Raw genomic sequence first — 16,533 nt, 5'->3', positions numbered from 1 at the left:
ATGCTACTCTCCCCCTTATGACAAGTTACTTTTTCAAGTGGCTGGGATTCAGCACATCCCTCTCAAAGCTTCCTGTCAGCACTATCAGCTCTCATCCTTCCTGCCTTTGTTGGTTCCTGGAAGCACTTCTACCTTTCTAATCCGAGGACCCTCTGTTGCTGCTGGCCAAGCCTTGGGAGTTAATAATTACAAAGACTAATTACATCTGGTGTGCTTTGCAGAGCTGAAGATCTTTCCCCTCCTCCCAAAAGTTCTCTGAAGATAGCAAAGGTTGCAGCCAGAGACACAAACATCCCGGACACTCCGTTCCCAGACTTCAGAGCATGGGCTTGGCCTGTGCTGTCCCCACGGATCCCGGCCATGAGGCAGGGCAGGGCTGGAGGTGACACTGACACCCAGGAGATGCTGGGACAGAGGACTGCTCTCTGTGCGGTATCCACAGCAAAATCCTGCAGTGGACACCAGGATCACCATGTCTGACTCTCCTGCCTCCGGTGTTGGGTCTGTCCCAGAGGCAGAGGATGGACAAGCTGAGAGCAGGGAGGGGGCTGTTGCTGTGTGTGAAGGCTCCAAAGGAGTACGGCTGCCTGGAGGGAAGCCCAGGGCAACGGCAAGGTAGGATGTGATGGGAAATGTCCTCTGAGGGCAGCAGCAGGTTTTGGTTCAAAATTCCGGTGCTGTCAATCCACAGGTGGCAATGGGATCCACTGTGGAACAGGGGTGACAGCAGAAGTGGTTTGCCCGTTGGATTCTGAGCCCAGTGCTCCCGTTGAAGTATAAAAACCCTGGACAACCAGCAGCCAATTTCCCCCCCGGCCAGATTTCCCCCATCCTTCCACCTTCCTGCGTTTACATCCCAGGTTTTCTCTCTATATTGGCTTTGTGTGGCACTGTTTTGGTAGCGGGGGGCTACAGGGAAGGAGAGGTCCACCGGCAGCCTAAGGAGAAGCCCACAAGGGAGCGCAGGCATGCCCGAAGGAGGCTGTAGCCCCACAGGGAGCCTGTGCTGGAGCAGGGTCCTGGCAGGACATGTGGAGAGAGAGGAGCCCGCGCTGGAGCTGCCTATTCCTGACCCTGTGGAAGGGACCCACGCTAGGGCAGTGCATGAAGAGCTCCTTGGAGAAGGAGGACTTCTCACGTGGGAGGAACCCCACGCTGGAGCAGGGGCGGAGTGTGAGGCATCCTCCTCTTGAGGAAGAAGGAGCAGCACAGACAGCAGCCCCCATTCCCCAGCCCGCTGTCGGGAAGGAGGCGGAGGAAGCCAGCAGCGATTCCGAGCCGGGCACGAAGAGCGGAGCGGAGGGACGGTTGTCGGACATTTCCTTGCACGTCCTCCCTGCCCCGCGGTGAGTCCACGGGTGACAAACGCCGCTGGCTGCCAGCTCAGCCCATCCCACCCGTGCCCGCAGGGACCCCCCGGGCCGGCGGCGCTCAGGGCGCAGCCGCGCCGCATCACGTGGGCGGCGGGGCCGCGGCTGCCCGGGATCGGCTCCGGAGCCTCCGGGAACCGGTCCCGTTCTGGCTCCTCCGGGCGCGGATCCGCCGGGGCCTCCGGGTCTGATCCCTCCTGGCCCGGCTCCTCCGGGCACGGATCCGCCGGAGCCTCCGGGTCTGATCCCTCCTGGCCCGGCTCCTCCGGGTCTGATCCGTCCTGGCTCGGCTGCGGCTCCTCCGGACACGGATCCGGTGGCGGCTCCGGGTCGGGTCCCTTCGGGCACAACTCCCGCTTCGGCTTCTCCGGGCACGGCTCCCGCTCCGGCTGCGGCTTCTCCGGGCGCGTCTCCGCTTCTGGCTCCGGCTTCTCCCCCGAGCTCCCGCTCCCGGTGCGGTTGCACCGGCCATGGGGGCTGTGGCGGGCGCGCCTCCGCCGTGAGCAGCATCGGCAGCAGCGGGACCCAGCGATGTTGCGGGGGTAGGTGCGGGTCTGCACGGGGAAGGAGTGGCGTCCGTGTGCCGGGGCTGTGTGCCTCCGTAGAGTCCGGGAATGGTTTGTGTTGGAAGGGGGTCTTGAAGTTTTCTCCTGCCGCGGGCAGGGACACCTTCCACTAGACCGGGTTCCTCCAAGCCTTGTCCAACGTGGCGTGGACACTTCCAGGGATGGGGCAGCCACGGCTTCTCTGGGAAATCTGTTCCATCACTCTCACAGGGAAGAAGTTGTGTGGAAGCCAAGTAAGGAGATAGAATACGGAGGCAGCAGCATCCCCAGATACAGAACTTGACGTTTCATTGCTAAGGAGAAGACAAGAAACACCAACGTGTGTTCTGCTATAATATAATAACATAAAAATAGAATAAACCACAGCCAGATGCTCTGCCAAACATTTGAGGGATGATGCTGAGCACACTTGGGATGATGAGCCACTCTGGACTGATGCCGGTCCATGGCGGCGCAGGTCAGGCATCCATCCCAGTGGGGATGGAAAAGTCAGGCCCTGCTCCCAAACCTGGAGTAAGAGTTTAACCTGGAGAGAGCTGGAGGCTGCTTGCACAGGAAACAACCCCGTCGGATCAGCGCTGCAGGAAACATGTGGGGCCCGCTGGAAAAAGTGCAGATCCTGCACATTTTTTTGCTTTTTCTACAGAAACCAACTTTAGAAGGTTATTGGGTGTTGGGAAATTTTTTTTTGTGTGTGTGTAGATTTGCATTTCTTGTGTCAATGCATGACTCTTAGGATATGATCCATTTTTCCTGGAAAGACAGCTACCAGTCAGCAAGAGAGGAAGTGTTTCTGGTGGTCCTTTGGTCTCTGGGATAGGATTTCAGAGCCCCGCCTGGACACTGAGCAGAACCAGCATAGCCAAAGCTTCCATAGGGATTCTGTTTGCATGGTGTGGAGAAAGAATGAGCTATTCTGTTGTAGATGAGTTTCCAGGATATGTTTTTGGCATTACAGAGTGTGGGTGGGACCGTTTAATTCCTCCATATCCTCCAGTTTTCTTCTGTAGCGTGTGGAAATACGCTGAAATATCTGTCTCCTGAGGCAACTTTCAGCTGAGAATTAGAGAGTCATAAAGGAACAACATTATTTTTCCTTCCTGTGGGTTAGATTAAGTGTATTTATATCAGTAGGCTGGTGAAATGTCCCTTTTCCTTGCTGCTTCTTTTATTTATTATTTTTATCCTCCGTGCTCTGGTTTTCTTGCTCCTTTCTGGTGTGAATTCTTCCCAGTGTTCTGAGAGTTCTCCACGTGTGCTTTTCCACATGCTTTCCTATGACACCTGAGCTGATTCAGCTGGGACCTGCAGCTTTGTTCCCTCTTTGGAAGGTGGCTGTGGACAGCTGTTGGTCTTGGACAGCTTGGGGGGCACAGAAAGGGAGAAATTAGAGTGGAAAAGGTGATAGAACACTCTGGACTGAGGAGATAAGCTGAGCCTGTATGGAGTCAGAGCAAGGGGAAAGAGCATGGCCTGGCCGGAATGCAGGAGAGGAGAACACAGAGATGGGGCAAAGGAGAGAGGAAAAAGTGAGCCTGAGCAAAAAGAGGTGATGGCTGCTCTGCAGGAGGAGGTGGTGGGTGAGGAGCAGTGTCCAGGAGTGTGGGAGGAGGTGCACGAAGAGAAGGGCACCAGAGCTCAGCCAGAGCTTGTCAGCCAGAGATAAGCAGCAGCAGGTTAATCAGCAGGGCAGTGTCTGTGTCTGGGCAGGGCAGAAAGCTTCCATGTGGGGAGGGCTTGGACACATTGCCCCTGCCTTCAAATGGAGGGAGATTCCATGGGGAGAGTTCAGTGAGGAAGAGGAGAAATGCAAACACCACAGTGACAGCAGTGCCCTGCATACAGGCACTCAAATGATGTTTTCCATTCCTAAAACTTCTCCAGCCTCTGTGTTAATTTGGGAGTTGACAAAGCCCTGCTGAGCACTGGGGTGCAGTGTCCTGGGTCACTCTTTTGGTTTCTTCTTTCTAGGGTGTTTCTGCTTGCTAGCTACTGAAACTAAAAAATAGGGCTTCGACTCAGCTTGGGGAAAATACATTGGTTTAGACAGCTCTGTGGGGGATTTTGGTGGGACATAGGTGGGAAAATAGGTTAAAAATTGGTTAAAAATAGATATTTTCCTTCTGGAGCAGATGCAGGGGGTAGAGGAAGGCTGGGTTGGCAGCAGAGGGGATTGGGCTCTTTATATTAAGAATGGGAAAGCTGTATTGCCTTTTTTTGCTTTTTTTATTTGCTTCCCTACTTCAGTAGGGAAGTCTGACCTTAGGTCTGCTGGGTGTATCCTGGAATCCTAAAAATCTATCTGCAGGGTGTTTTTCTTGGACAGCAGGTGAGAATGGGATCTCTGGAGGAGCTGTCCTTAGTTCTCCTGGTTATGATCCTGAGTTAATAAGGACATCTTGCCAAAAGGGTAAAGCACTTCCATAGGGTTGCAGGGCAGAGGAACAGGTGCAGCTGTTGCTGCCCAAATTCTTCCCCATCACCCTCCCTGCCTCATTCCCACTGCCCGTGCCCAGGACTGGATGTGTTGTGAGTGTTGTAGGAAGGTTCTGGATCACCCCCATGCTCATTTTCCCTGTGCTGTTACCCCCAGCCAGGTCAGTTTGGAGGAAGAGAGCCAGAATCCACCTGCTGTGGGACACTGGAAGCCCCTGATGCCATCCAAAGGTGACAAGGAGGAGCCAGAGGGTGGATGCCAGGATGCTGGAGGTGTGCATGAACCCCAATCCACGGAGCAGCTCAATGTGTCCCGGCTGCGCAGCTCCTCGGTGGAGATCCGGGAAAAGGGCTCGGAGTTCCTGAGGGATGAGCTGCACAAAGCACAGAAGGTGAGCCCCAGGGTTTTGGGGAACTCCTGGGGAAGGTGGCACAGGTTGGAGCAGAGGGGACTTTCCTGGAGGTGGTGACAGGAATCTTGGGTCATGGATCAGGTGCTGGGGTGGGGAGGAAGGGCTGTGGTTGACAGGCTGGGGAAGGGCATCAGCATTCCTATCCCTCTCCATTTCCTCAACAGGAGCTGAAGCTCAAGGACAAAGAATGTGAGAGATTGTCAAAAGTCCGGGAACAGCTGGAGCAGGAGCTGGAGGAGTTAACAGCCAGCCTGTTTGAGGTACCACCCTCTTCCTTTCCCATCATTTCTTAAGATAAGCTTGCATCCAGCTCCTTTAAGACAGGCTTTCCCTGGACTTCCAGCTCTCCTCTCACAATTTCCTCCTCTCCCTTGTTGTTCTTTCCCATTTGGAGAAGCAGAGCTGGCCAGTGGTGCAGGTAGAGCCTTTACCTGGATTTCCTTCCCCTTCTAGGAGCTGTGGGGTGGCATAAAGAGCACGGTAGTTACAGCTCCAGAACGTGGGAATGCCTGGAGCTGGAGCCAAGCATAGCTCCCTGTCCTTCTCCATGCTTGCTCTGCAGTCTGGGCAGCTCCTCTGCAATAGAGATGATTCCCTGGCTCATCCCAGCCCTTGCTGGGGATGGGAACATGCTGGATGTTCTCATCCACTCTGCTCCAGTGAGTGTCCAGAAGGCTTGCTGGTTTTTGGTTTTGTTTTGGTGGTTTTTTGTTGTAATGGGATTCTTGGCCAAGCTGTATCCTGGCAAAATCCTGTTCACCAGCAGCTCTAATGTCTGGATCTGTGTCGATAATGAGGAAAGCCAGAGCCCATCTGTACCTTTGAGATGCAGGGCTGTGAGAGCCAAGGAAGCACTCCCTCCCAAAATTTTGGCTGCCTGAGCACAGGGTGATCTTGGAGATCATGTAGCCAAGGGCTGTGCCCTCCCTTTGGTGGCCTTGGCCAGATGCTGTTTCCAGACTGCAGGGAGGCCCCAGCTGGGCTGCATCCTGCTCCCCTCTTCCTGTGGGCAAAGCTTCCAAGCCAGTTTGCACCATTTGGCCCCCACGCGAGCTCCAGCTCCTGCTGGGTGACAGCCATGCCTGGGGCAGTGGGACCAGCTGCTCCAAAAGGGGAGCAGGAGCAAAGTGCAATAACAAGGCAGGCAGGAGCAGTGCCCTCACCAACACTGAGCAATGAGTGTGGATCAGGATCAGAGCCACAGGCAGCAGTCAGGGTCAGGAGCCGGTGCAGGGATCACCCAGCAAGGCTGCAGTGACTGCAGGAACCAGGCTGACGTCAGGCTGGAGTCACAGCTCTTGGGATAGGGGCAGGCACAGCTGTGGTGTGGAACAGGGGGTTCTAATGTCAAAGCAATTCCCAAGGGCAAGGAAAGTCAGGTCTTTGCTTCTGGCATTCTTCTCAGCAGCCCCTATCAGTGAGAGATGACCTTGGCCAGCTAAACTCCTTAACTTAGCCAGCTACACTCCTGGAAAGGGGGTGCACTCCAGGCTCTGGCACTGTGAGCCTTCTCTGGGAAACTCTGAGGGAAGGCTCTGCACAGCTGAAGGAACAAACCCCCTGGATGTGGCAGGGATGTCTGTCCCCTTGCCTGAAACGTGTGATGTGGCAAACCTGGGGCCTGCCTTGTTGGCTGTGTGAGCTGGGGTGTGGCAGGTGGATTAAAACTCTCTCTGGTGCAGGAAGCCCACAAGATGGTGAGAGAAGCCAACACCAAACAGGCTGCAGCAGAGAAACAGCTCAGGGAGGCCCGGGGCAAGGTGAGTGACTCTCTGTGACTTCATTTTTGGGGTTGGTGTGGTGGCATCTCTGCCTAGCCCGGCCACAGGGCTGTTTGCTGGCTGAGCAGAGTGAAGTGCAGCTTCATCTCTCTGAGATGCTGTGGTCCCTTTCTGGCAGACACTTGAGTGAGTGGGAAAAGGCCTCACAGACATTCTTGCATTGCAGTCTTCTGCTGATCCTGCTCTCTCTAGGGAAATGGATCCACAGAGAAATAATGAGTTCAATTGTTACAGCCCTGGGATGGAAGGATAGAGCAGGAACCTGGGGAGTTGGAATTTCCTGACATGGCTGCACCACAGGGCTGCTCAAATGGCTCCATCTTGAGGAGAGAGACATTTCTTTGGAATCATTAGTTCTGAAAAGAGCCTGCGACAGAAGGGGTAGATTCCCAAACAGCTGCTGTTTAAAATTCTGGATGATGGTGGCACTGGGAGGATGGGAAGAGGCTTCATGGCTGGACTTTTAGCTGCTTCCCTGTGGCTTCAATATTTGATGGGATGCAGCAAACTGGAGTCCAGCAGGTGCCGAGGGTGACTCTTGCTTGTGTCCCCAGATTGACATGCTGCAGGCAGAGGTGACAGCCCTGAAGACGCTGGTGATCACATCCACACCGTCCTCCCCGAACCGGGAGCTGCACCCTCAGCTGCAGAGCCCTTCCAAAGGTGGCTTCAGGAAGGGCCACGGGAGGAACAAGAGCACCAGCAGTGCCATGGTGTCAGCTGCCAGCCAGAACGTGGCTCCAGAGCCTGTCAGCCGCGAGTGCAGAGAGGTGGGTGTGGGACATCCAGCCAGGAGTGCAGAGAGGTGGGTGTGGGACATCCAGCCAGGAGTGCAGAGAGGTGGGTGTGGGACATCCAGCCAGGAGTGCAGAGAGGTGGGTGTGGGACATCCAGCCAGGAGTGCAGAGAGGTGGGTGTGGGACATCCAGCCGGGAGTGCAGAGAGGTGGGTGTGGGACATCCAGCCGGGAGTGCAGAGAGGTGGGTGTGGGACATCCAGCCAGGAGTGCAGAGAGGGTGGGTGTGGGACATCCAGCCAGGAGTGCAGAGAGGGTGGGTCAGGGACATCCTGAGCATCCAGAGCTGGCTTCAGGAAGGGCCACAGGTGGAACAAGAGCACCAGCAGTGCCATGCTGCCAGCCAGAATGTGGCTCCAGAGCCTGTCAGCCCGGAATGCAGAAAGGTGGGTCGGGGACATCACCTGCGTTGACCTTGGAACCACTGCTCTGGGAGCTCTGGGCTTCTCACAGAGCTCTGTGGTCTCACTGAGCAGCTGTTTGTGCCCTGTTCCCTAAATTTGTGCTGAGGCAGCCACTGGAGGGCTTCCTTTTGTGGGGGTTTCCTCTTTGTCGGGACAGGAAGCAGTTGAGGCGTCACTGAGGGGCAGATCCAGGGGGTGCCAGTGCTGTGAGCAGATGTGGAGAGCTGCTGAGCAGAAGCTGGTTCCACTATCCAGATGTGGACACAGCTGTCCTGGGAAGCAAATAGGAAGCACTTGGTCAGGAAAAAATGAAACTGAAGAAAAATGTGCTGCAGGAATGTGTCTCATAGGTGATTTTTTGGGAACTACGGACCTGTGTTGTGAAGAATTGTTGAGGGAACACAAAGGCTTGTTAAAGATTTGGATCTGTCATTTCTTTATGGAGGCAACTTCCACAGGGTGCAGATCTCCTGTGGTTTCAAATCTCAGGGCTCAGCCTCCAGAGTTCCCAGTGTTATATATCAAGGATGGGATGGTTTTTTGTCCTTCAGAATCCTTATGGGAGAAGTGATAAAAGGGAACCTGGCATTCAGAGAATTGGTGCTCTATGGGAAAGATCTTAAATTGGGCCTAAAAATGGTAATTTCTGTTCCCTTTCTGCACCTCAAGCTGAAGTCTAAAGATGTGGCCTGTGGCCCTGTGGTGCCTTGAGGACCATGCTCAGTTCCTGCAGGGCAGGACTTGAGCCTTTCTCTGTATCTCATGTTTTTTACCTCCCTCTTTGCCTGTCTCTCTAAACCTCTTCCTTCACTGTCTGTCTTTCCCTCTGCCCTCCAAGTCTGGTTTCCCTGCTCTCCTCTCCCTGCTCCTTTGCATCCTCCCTGGGAAGGCTATCCACATCACCTATGAGCCAGGCTGGCAGGCCTTGGGAGCAGATGCTTCCTCCTTCTCCTCTTCCTCACGGCAGGTAACCAACCTTTGGGAATGGGTGGGACCCACCTGCCTCTCACGCTTCCAGCCTTTCAGTTCCAGCTTCCTTTTATGCTAATCTCCATTTTTTTTCCTTTCATTTTGCTCTTTCTCCATTTTTTTTCCATCCTGTGGCTCTGAAGCTGTTGCTGGTCCCAGGTGAGCAGTCTCCATGGCACGAGGGGATGTGCTGGAATCTGGACTTTTCCAGCTGCATTCACTCATGTTCTTTGTGTTGCTCAGCTTAGTTTTATTTTTTCCTTTCAGAAACTTTTGTTGGGCTTGTAGGAGCTGCTCTGTCAGTCAGGTTGGTGCTTTGCCCAGTGATCCATCTGGGATTTAAATGACAGATCCCACAGAGTCTCCTCTTGCCCCTCATCATTCCTGCCACGAGTTGAGGGTGCACTTTGTCTATTTGGTGGTTGTGTGGTGGCTTTCCTGCAGCCACTGGAAGGAGGAAAAGCCACCTGGAGGAAAATGGGATAGAGAGGTGCCTGCAGGCTTCTGGCACACACAGCCCAGGGTGGCTGTGTCACTGTGGCACAGAACTGCTGCTGGGTGGGACACGAGAGATCCTTGGAGCCAGGCAGCTCCCCTCAGATACTTCCGTGATGTCTGAGCCTCTCCAGCTGCAGAGCAGATGTTTCATGGGTTTCCTGCATAGTATCAGGTACTTTCTGACAAGGTATTCCTCCCTCTTCCTGCTCCTCTTGGACACTTGCTGCAGGTCGACTCCATTTTATTTGCTGAGTTCCAGGCCTGGAAGGAATCTCCAACTCTGGACAAATCCTGCTCCTTCCTGGACAGAATTTACCGAGAAGATGTAGGACCTTGTCTGGACTTCACCAAGCAGGAGGTGAGTGGTGGAGAAGCAGGAGCAGCTGGCAGCTCTGGAGTGTTCCCTTCCTGGAATTAATTCCTGCTCTCCCTTGTTCTGCTGCAGCTGTCGGAGCTGGTGCGAGTGGCAGTGGAGCAGAACACCCTCACCATCGAGCCCGTGGCTTTCCAGGCTGTCCCTGTGGGGAAGGTGGCAGCAGAAGAGTGTGGTGGCCCCAAGTAAGGACCATGTCTCCCTGCCTTGTCCCCTCCTTGCTGCTGGTTTGTCCCCTGTCATGGAGTGATGTGACAGGCAGCCTGGGGCCACCTCCCACTAGCGGGAGTGATGTGATACTCCAAACAGAGGAGGGATTTTATTCAGATATTAAATGGAAGTCCTTTCTTACTTTCTGAGGTGTCCCTGTGACAGAAGGGACATGCAGGTTTCCTACCACTTTTCCTGCAAATTATTCCCCAAACAACCCATCCTGTGTTTATCAGTTTCCTTTTGATTTTTTAAATTTATTTTTTGTCTTCACAGTGGCTTCCGGTCACAAATCGTAACGTAAGTGAAATATTTATTGTTCAGCCAGTGATCAAAGGTCTCTGGAGCATTAACAAGTCACTAACTCAGCACCATGTGACAATTTGGAGGTTTTTGCTGAGCTGACCTAACTCTTTAACTCTGTCTCAGTTCCACCCAGGCAGGAAGGGAAGGAGCCCATTGGCAATAAAAGACCCAAAAGGAATTTGTTCCCTTTTTCCCCAGATGCAAAACACTGATTTTTATGGCTATTTTGGTTTGTTTGATTGTGATAGCTGTGGTTTTACACCAAGTGGTACCAATCAAGCAAGAGTCACTTTTCCAGAATGTTGCAATGCTCAAATATGTGGCTCCTTACAGGTATCTTGTTTACAAAGTTTTTGGTCACCCTGCACCTTTTGGGAATTCAGTCTCCTTAGGCTGTGTTAATATTTGGTAAATGATTACTTCTCCTTGCATCTGGACACTTGGAACCCGTGCTTCCACTCTTGGCTAATGTTTGCCTTGAGAGCAGTGGAAAACAAGTCTAGGGACAAGCTCAGGAGCTCTCTGAAACATCTGCTCCCCTCTGCTGTCACCCCCTGTGGCTCCCTAGAGAAGGTTTTTTGCAGTTTGGGAGTGATGTTCCTCTTCCTACTGAGTCCCTGAGGAACAGGGTGATAACTGTGCACTTGTAAATTCTCCTTTATTGCTTTAAGTGATGATGGGAATCATCTGCCTTGCAAATAGCAGGAGAAAAGGGAAGAAAATAAAGGAATGCTGCACCCCTTGCAGATTATTGTATGGAAAAGGCTGTTTTCACCCTCTGAAATCTCAAAATTGGGAAGCCAAGCTCCTTTCCTGTCTGCCCAAGGAGGGGTTGGCTTGTTTTGAGTTCTTTGAGTATGTGCAAATCCTGCTCAAATGCTGGATTTACCTGTTTTGAGGGCAGCTCTGGTGCCCAGCCAGTGTGTTTACATCTCACCAGGAAAGCTGATACACCTGAGCCTACCTGGAATGTGGGGGACATATGCAGAGACCAGGGGACATTGAGGCTCTGCTCCAGCCTCACTTCTTTAATATTTCCTGTGGTTTCCTCTGGGGCTCTGTGTCAGGGAAAAGGTGCTTTCATCTAAAATCTCCTAAACTTGCCATTTATGGAATATTTCCAGGAGCAGAAGAATATCAGCCAAAGGGGATTTTTTTTCCTTCTTCGCACTGCCTGACACAGGGGTGGCTTCTGATCTCTCACTTCCATCTCTCCAGGTGGCTGAATTGCTGGATCTGTGCTGTGCCACTGGATTGCTGAAGTGCTGTTCCCTTTTTGTGCAGGAAGTGTGCTCTGAGCGGCCTCCCCAGGACCTGCAAGCACCGGATCATGCTGGGGGATTCTGGGAATTACTACTACATTTCCCCTTCCTGCAGGGCCAGGGTAAGTCCTTCTTAGGGTGCCTTGACCTTCCAACATCATTCCATGCCCTGCAGTGGGTGAGTTCCTGAGGGTCAGCTCTGGAATTGAGGAAAAACTATGGGATTGAGGTTGTTCCTGAGGTTGAGGTGGCTCTTAGTTGGTGGTTAGGGGGCAGATCCAGCTCTTCCTTCTGCTTACAGATAACCTTCAGTGTGTTCACTTGGCATGATTTCATTCAGTACAGAGCTTTGATTGTTTGGCTCTATTGTTATTATTTAATTCCCCTTTGTAAAACACAATGATTTTCTGCTCTTTGGAGGCTGTTACTGTTCCAGTCCAGATCTGTGCCTGGCTATGGGAACAAACTGTCCTTTCTGTGGAGGGGAGGGAGAAGGTGGATCATTTGTTAATGTTGCTCTTGGGGCTCTTGTTCTGAGGAGGATTTTACAAGTTAATTCTTTCCTGAGCTGATATCACAAAATTTGTTTTCTGTGCACGAGTTTGAGTCATTTTCATCACTTACACCAAAGTAATGTCTCAAATCTTTGTTCCTTTATTTTTTCCCCTCTTCTCTCTCTGTCACCCAGATCACAGCAGTGTGCAACTTCTTCACCTACATCCGCTATATCCAGCAAGGCCTGGTGAGGCAGGATGGTAAGAGCTGGCTCCAGGGGGATGCTTTCTGTGGGGGCAACTGGGAGGAATTGGGAGGAGCTGTTTGGAGTGACAGGAGTGGGGTTGGCTGGGAGTGTCTTGGAGAAGCAGATAAATGACAAAAGAGAGGCATGAGGGGAGCATCTCTTCCTTCCTTATCAGCTTCCTGGGAGCTTTGCTCAGGGTGGAGCTGGTAAGGGGTGACCTGATGGGCCTGTCCTGCTTCCTTCCCCTCTGGGAATGCTGGGAGCACAGCAGAGCAGGAGCTGTGCTCCTACTCCTTCCTTACTGACTTTTTGGTGGTTTTTCCCCCTTCTCTGCCCCTGTTGTGCTTTGCAGTGGAGCTGATGTACTGGGAGGTCATGCGGCTCCGCAGGGAGATGTCTCTGGCCAAACTTGGATTTTATCCCAGCGAGATGTGAGCAGAGCCCTGAGCCTGGAGGAAACTGCTCCTGGAGGAAGGGCTTGGAGTGCAGTGCCTGTCCTGCTCCCTCCCACCTTCCCTCTGCCTGGAGCAAGGAGCAAGAGGCACAACTTCCACCTTCAGCTGTCCCACTCCTCCAAGTGTGACTGGAATGCAGCTGCCATGCTGCCCCTGGAGCTGGGCTGGCCCTGGCTGCTCTAGGATGGCCATCCATGGACTCTGGAGTCTCCTATATGCAGTGTACATCCATTTTTTTAAACCTTTTGTTTTTATATGCAGCCTGCTTTGGCATAACCTGAGGCCAGGCCTGTGCAGGGTGGGAATTCTGGACCTTCCTTGTGAACCACTCTGTCAGGACAGATGCTGGCTGTCTGTTCCACTCGTTTTTTTGGGATGGAGGGGGTGCTGTCCCTGAGGTCTTGCTGACCACAGCAGCCCTGAAAATGCCAGCAGAGCACAATAATCTTGAACAGTTTGTTTCCAAGTACTTCCTTGTTCCTTTTCAAGGAGCATGCAAGAGAAGCTTGTTGCCAGCAGAGTCACAAAGAGGGATTTGTTCCTGTTTTTAGCTGGATGTTTGGCACTGGGTTATGCAGGCTGGGGAATGGCTGGAGCTGTGCACCTGGGGCCTCCAGCAGAAGAAAGGGAGCAGGGAAAATTCCTGACTCCCAGCAGGCTGCAGGATTTTTTCCCTGGACTAGGGAATCTGCTGGAGTTGTCAGAGGCAGGACCCTGTGGCAGTCCCTGATGTGAAGTGCCCCATGATGCTCCTAAACACAAACATCACCCACAAACAAGTCTTGGAGCTGTTCCTGCTCTTGAGGGAGCTTTGGGCAGTCCTGTTTCCACTCTTCAGGCAGAACCCCTGCCCCAGGTTGGGTTCTTTGTGTCTCCAGAAGGGATGTGCCCAGGCTGGGCAGTCCCAAAGCCCAGAGATTCCTTCCCAGTGTTATATCGGAGCTGAAGATGCCTGTCCACTGGGAATCATGACACTTTCTTGGCTGCCATCCCTGGTGAGGGAATCTGAGACCTCTTTGTGTGCCCATGAGGAATGTGGCTGAGGTTCCTGCCTGCCCCAAATTGTGCTGGGAGGGAGGGATGTCACTGGAGCTGTAGGAGTGCACAGGCCTGACACATCCTGAGCCCAAACCCAGGTTTATTAAAGCCATGACAGTATTTTGTAGCTAATTTAGCCTTTTTTTCAGTGACTCTGGAATCAGCTCAGCCATCACCCACTCTGGGGTTTCCACTTCTGACCGGGTTGTCACCCTGTCCCTCTGCCACCCTCAGCAAGCTGGTGCCCATCCTCAGCTCCTGAAGGACATTACAGGAGGAACTCGATTTTCTTCCACTGAGCTGCTGGATTTTGTCTAGGGGAGAGAGAAATAACACAGCTCTGGTTTCCCCAGCTGTGGATTTCAGCTCAGGTGAATTCCACCCCTGGAATTTCTCCCTGAATCTCTTCCCCCATCTTTTCTATCTCTCTATGTCTTCCTGTGCCGTGAGCTGCTACACTGCACGAACATTGCAGCACTGGGAATGAGATGATCTCTCTGGCTAGGAGATGTTTTGGTTTGTGGGATATTTTTTCCCCCTTGGTGTCACGTTGAAAAGCACTTTGAGACCAAAGGAACTGGAGCAATGCCTTGTCTGAGGTTGTCTTGCATTTCAAACAAAGGAGAGAACAATTTGTGAAGGAAAATGAAGTCACTCCGTTAGCAGCGGGATGGTTGCACCCTGCTCTTTCATAAAGGAAAATAAACATTTGCTATTAACCTCTACAAGCCTGGTTGGAGTTGGAGGGTTGGGGTGCTTGGGGTTCAAGAGAAAATACTTCAGGATGGAGTTTGGGGTGCTTTTATTCATCAGAACAGGTACCTGTTCTTCCTGAGGGAAGCTGAGGCATCTCCTGCTCAGTTGTGTCTCCTTTAATTTGCTGGCTGGAAGCACTGCACGGGTGCTGGGTAATTGGGGGATCTTCTTCCTTCCTCTTTCCTCATCAGTCTCCCACTTCTCCTCTCAGCAGGCAGAGGGTTGGGGTCACTCTGGTTTCACTAAAACCTTTTGCTCTCCTCCCTGCTTGGCTCTGCACATTACCATGGAAGATCTCATCCCCTCTGGGAGGTGACAGTGGGAGAGCTGCGTGCAGAAAGGGATTTAATTTCATTTTCAATTAAAAAGCCGTGCAAGGATCTGGTTGTGCAGCACAGTCAGGCAGCCACGAGAGGGCACAGGCAGCCCAGGCAGGGACTGTCCTCCCTCCCTCCCTCCCTCATCCCTGCCTGGGAGAATGGAGCATCTCCAGGTCCCACCCCGTCCTGACCCTCCCTGCAGCCTCTCGACAGGAAAACATTCCTGCAGCTCCCCTGCGCTGCTGGGAAAGGGAATTGGGCAGCTGGCAAGTGGAAAGGAAGGATTTGGATTTCTGTAAGGGATGGTCAGGCAAGACACTGGAAATGCTTTCCTGTGTCTGGGTCTTTCAGTGCAATGTCAGCAGGGATTGCTGTCAGAAACTTCCCTGTGACATTGGCTCCTAAGCTTCTAAGGTATGAGAATTCATCATGTCCCCTATTCCCAGCCTTTTCCACCAAAACTTTCCTGCTTTTTTCCCTCGTGAATAAACCAGGGTTTGAACAGAGTCTCTGGGTGCTCTGGTACCTCCTGCAATCTTCCTTGCACCTATTTTCCCCCACAAAGGGTCTGCCAGAGTGTCCTGGGCTGAAATAAAGAGCTTCAAAGGGATGGGAGTTCAAAAATCTGCTTTTACAGATGTGTTTGACTTGCTTGATTTTGTTTTCATCTGTTTCCCTCAAGTTTGGGAGAGGGATATTTGGATGATGGTGGAGGTGAGTGCTGTGCACAATGAGGTGCTTCTAAGCATTTGTGGATTTGAGAAACTGGGATTTAGACCAGAGAGATTTGGTTGCTCCTGGCAGTTCCCTGTGTCTGCTGGCTGTTTCCTTTCCCTGCCTGTGGAATTACTCCAGCTTTGCTCAGGGCTGTAAATCAGGCTGTCTTTGTGCAGCTGGTCAGGCTGTCCCCACATGCCCACACACAGAGATGGATGGTTCCTGTTCCCAGGAACCAACAAATAAAAGATTTCAATTTTTTTATTATTATTTGCTCCAGGTGCAATCAAAGACGAGAGAAGATAAGCAGCTGGCCTCGGAAAAGTCAGGACTTTCCATGCTTTCCTGAGCTTCCTGTAGGATGAGTCCATCAAAGCAGAGAGGATTCCCTGCAGAACAGGCAGCACTGGGCCAGCCACGGGGAAATTCCAGTCATTTCGGACATTCAGGGAGTGTGGCCCTGCCAGGGGAGTCAGATATCCTGGCACAACTCTCAGTGTGCACGTGGCACCCGTGGCTGCGTCTGGCCAGCTCTGCCAAGGCAACCTGTTCGTAATAGGAGCAAATCCCTCTGGTGCCACCGGTGCTGGGGGCCAAGGGGTCAGATTTGCTGTTTGTCATGTCAATATTCCCATGTTTGTGCAAGGCTCACTGGGCTGAGTTGGAAAGTTGACTTCAGCCAGGCTGAGAAGGCAGCTGGACTTTGTGCTGGTTTATATAACTCCCAGAGAATGTTTCATCTCCTTTGGGAGTGGATTAGGATGGAAAGGGAACATAGAGAAAATGTCTAGTTGTGGGCTGGATGTGAGGGGAAGAAGGGAAAATGGCTTTGAAATGGCCTTAAGATGAAGGAGGATAGATTTGGGTGAGATATAGGGAGGAATCCCTGCAAGGGTGAGGAACCCCTGGCACAGGTTGCCCAGAGAAGTTGTGGCTGCCCCTGGGTGCCTGGAAGTGTCCAAAGCTAGGTTGGATGGGGCTTGGAGCAGCCTGGGACAGTGGAAGGTGTCCCTGCCCATGGCAGGGGTTTGGAATGAGATGGGCTTTGAGATCCCTCCCAACCCAAACCATTCTGGGATTCTGTGATAAATCTGAGCTGCCAGTAGTGTCCTGGCTCAGGA

The 16,533-nt window shown here is 52.6% G+C and overlaps 1 protein-coding gene across 4 annotated transcripts; it reads left to right on the top strand.

The window, feature by feature from the left end:
- Positions 1-1,104: 1,104 nt before the first annotated feature.
- Positions 1,105-14,406, top strand: RAB3IL1 (RAB3A interacting protein like 1). Of its 4 annotated transcripts, none has more exons than XM_058806505.1 (11): positions 1,105-1,346; positions 4,530-4,764; positions 4,950-5,045; positions 6,468-6,545; positions 7,121-7,336; positions 9,463-9,591; positions 9,679-9,791; positions 10,093-10,116; positions 11,407-11,506; positions 12,073-12,139; positions 12,479-14,406. In XM_058806505.1, the coding sequence occupies exons 1-11, from the start codon at positions 1,105-1,107 to the stop codon at positions 12,559-12,561; spliced, it is 1,383 nt and encodes a 460-aa protein (XP_058662488.1). In that variant the 3' UTR covers positions 12,562-14,406. The 4 variants fall into 4 exon arrangements, with proteins under 4 accessions (XP_058662488.1, XP_058662489.1, XP_058662491.1 ...); XM_058806507.1 differs by lacking the exon at positions 1,105-1,346 and adding an exon at positions 1,685-1,912 and having other exon boundaries at positions 12,479-14,403; XM_058806506.1 differs by lacking the exon at positions 10,093-10,116 and having other exon boundaries at positions 12,479-14,405.
- Positions 14,407-16,533: the final 2,127 nt, after the last annotated feature.

This window comes from Ammospiza caudacuta, chromosome 6, assembly GCF_027887145.1.
Source record: "Ammospiza caudacuta isolate bAmmCau1 chromosome 6, bAmmCau1.pri, whole genome shotgun sequence".
Lineage (NCBI taxonomy): Eukaryota > Metazoa > Chordata > Aves > Passeriformes > Passerellidae > Ammospiza > Ammospiza caudacuta.
The sequence above is the reverse complement of the archived record's forward strand: the minus strand, read 5'-3'. Positions and strand labels throughout refer to the sequence as shown.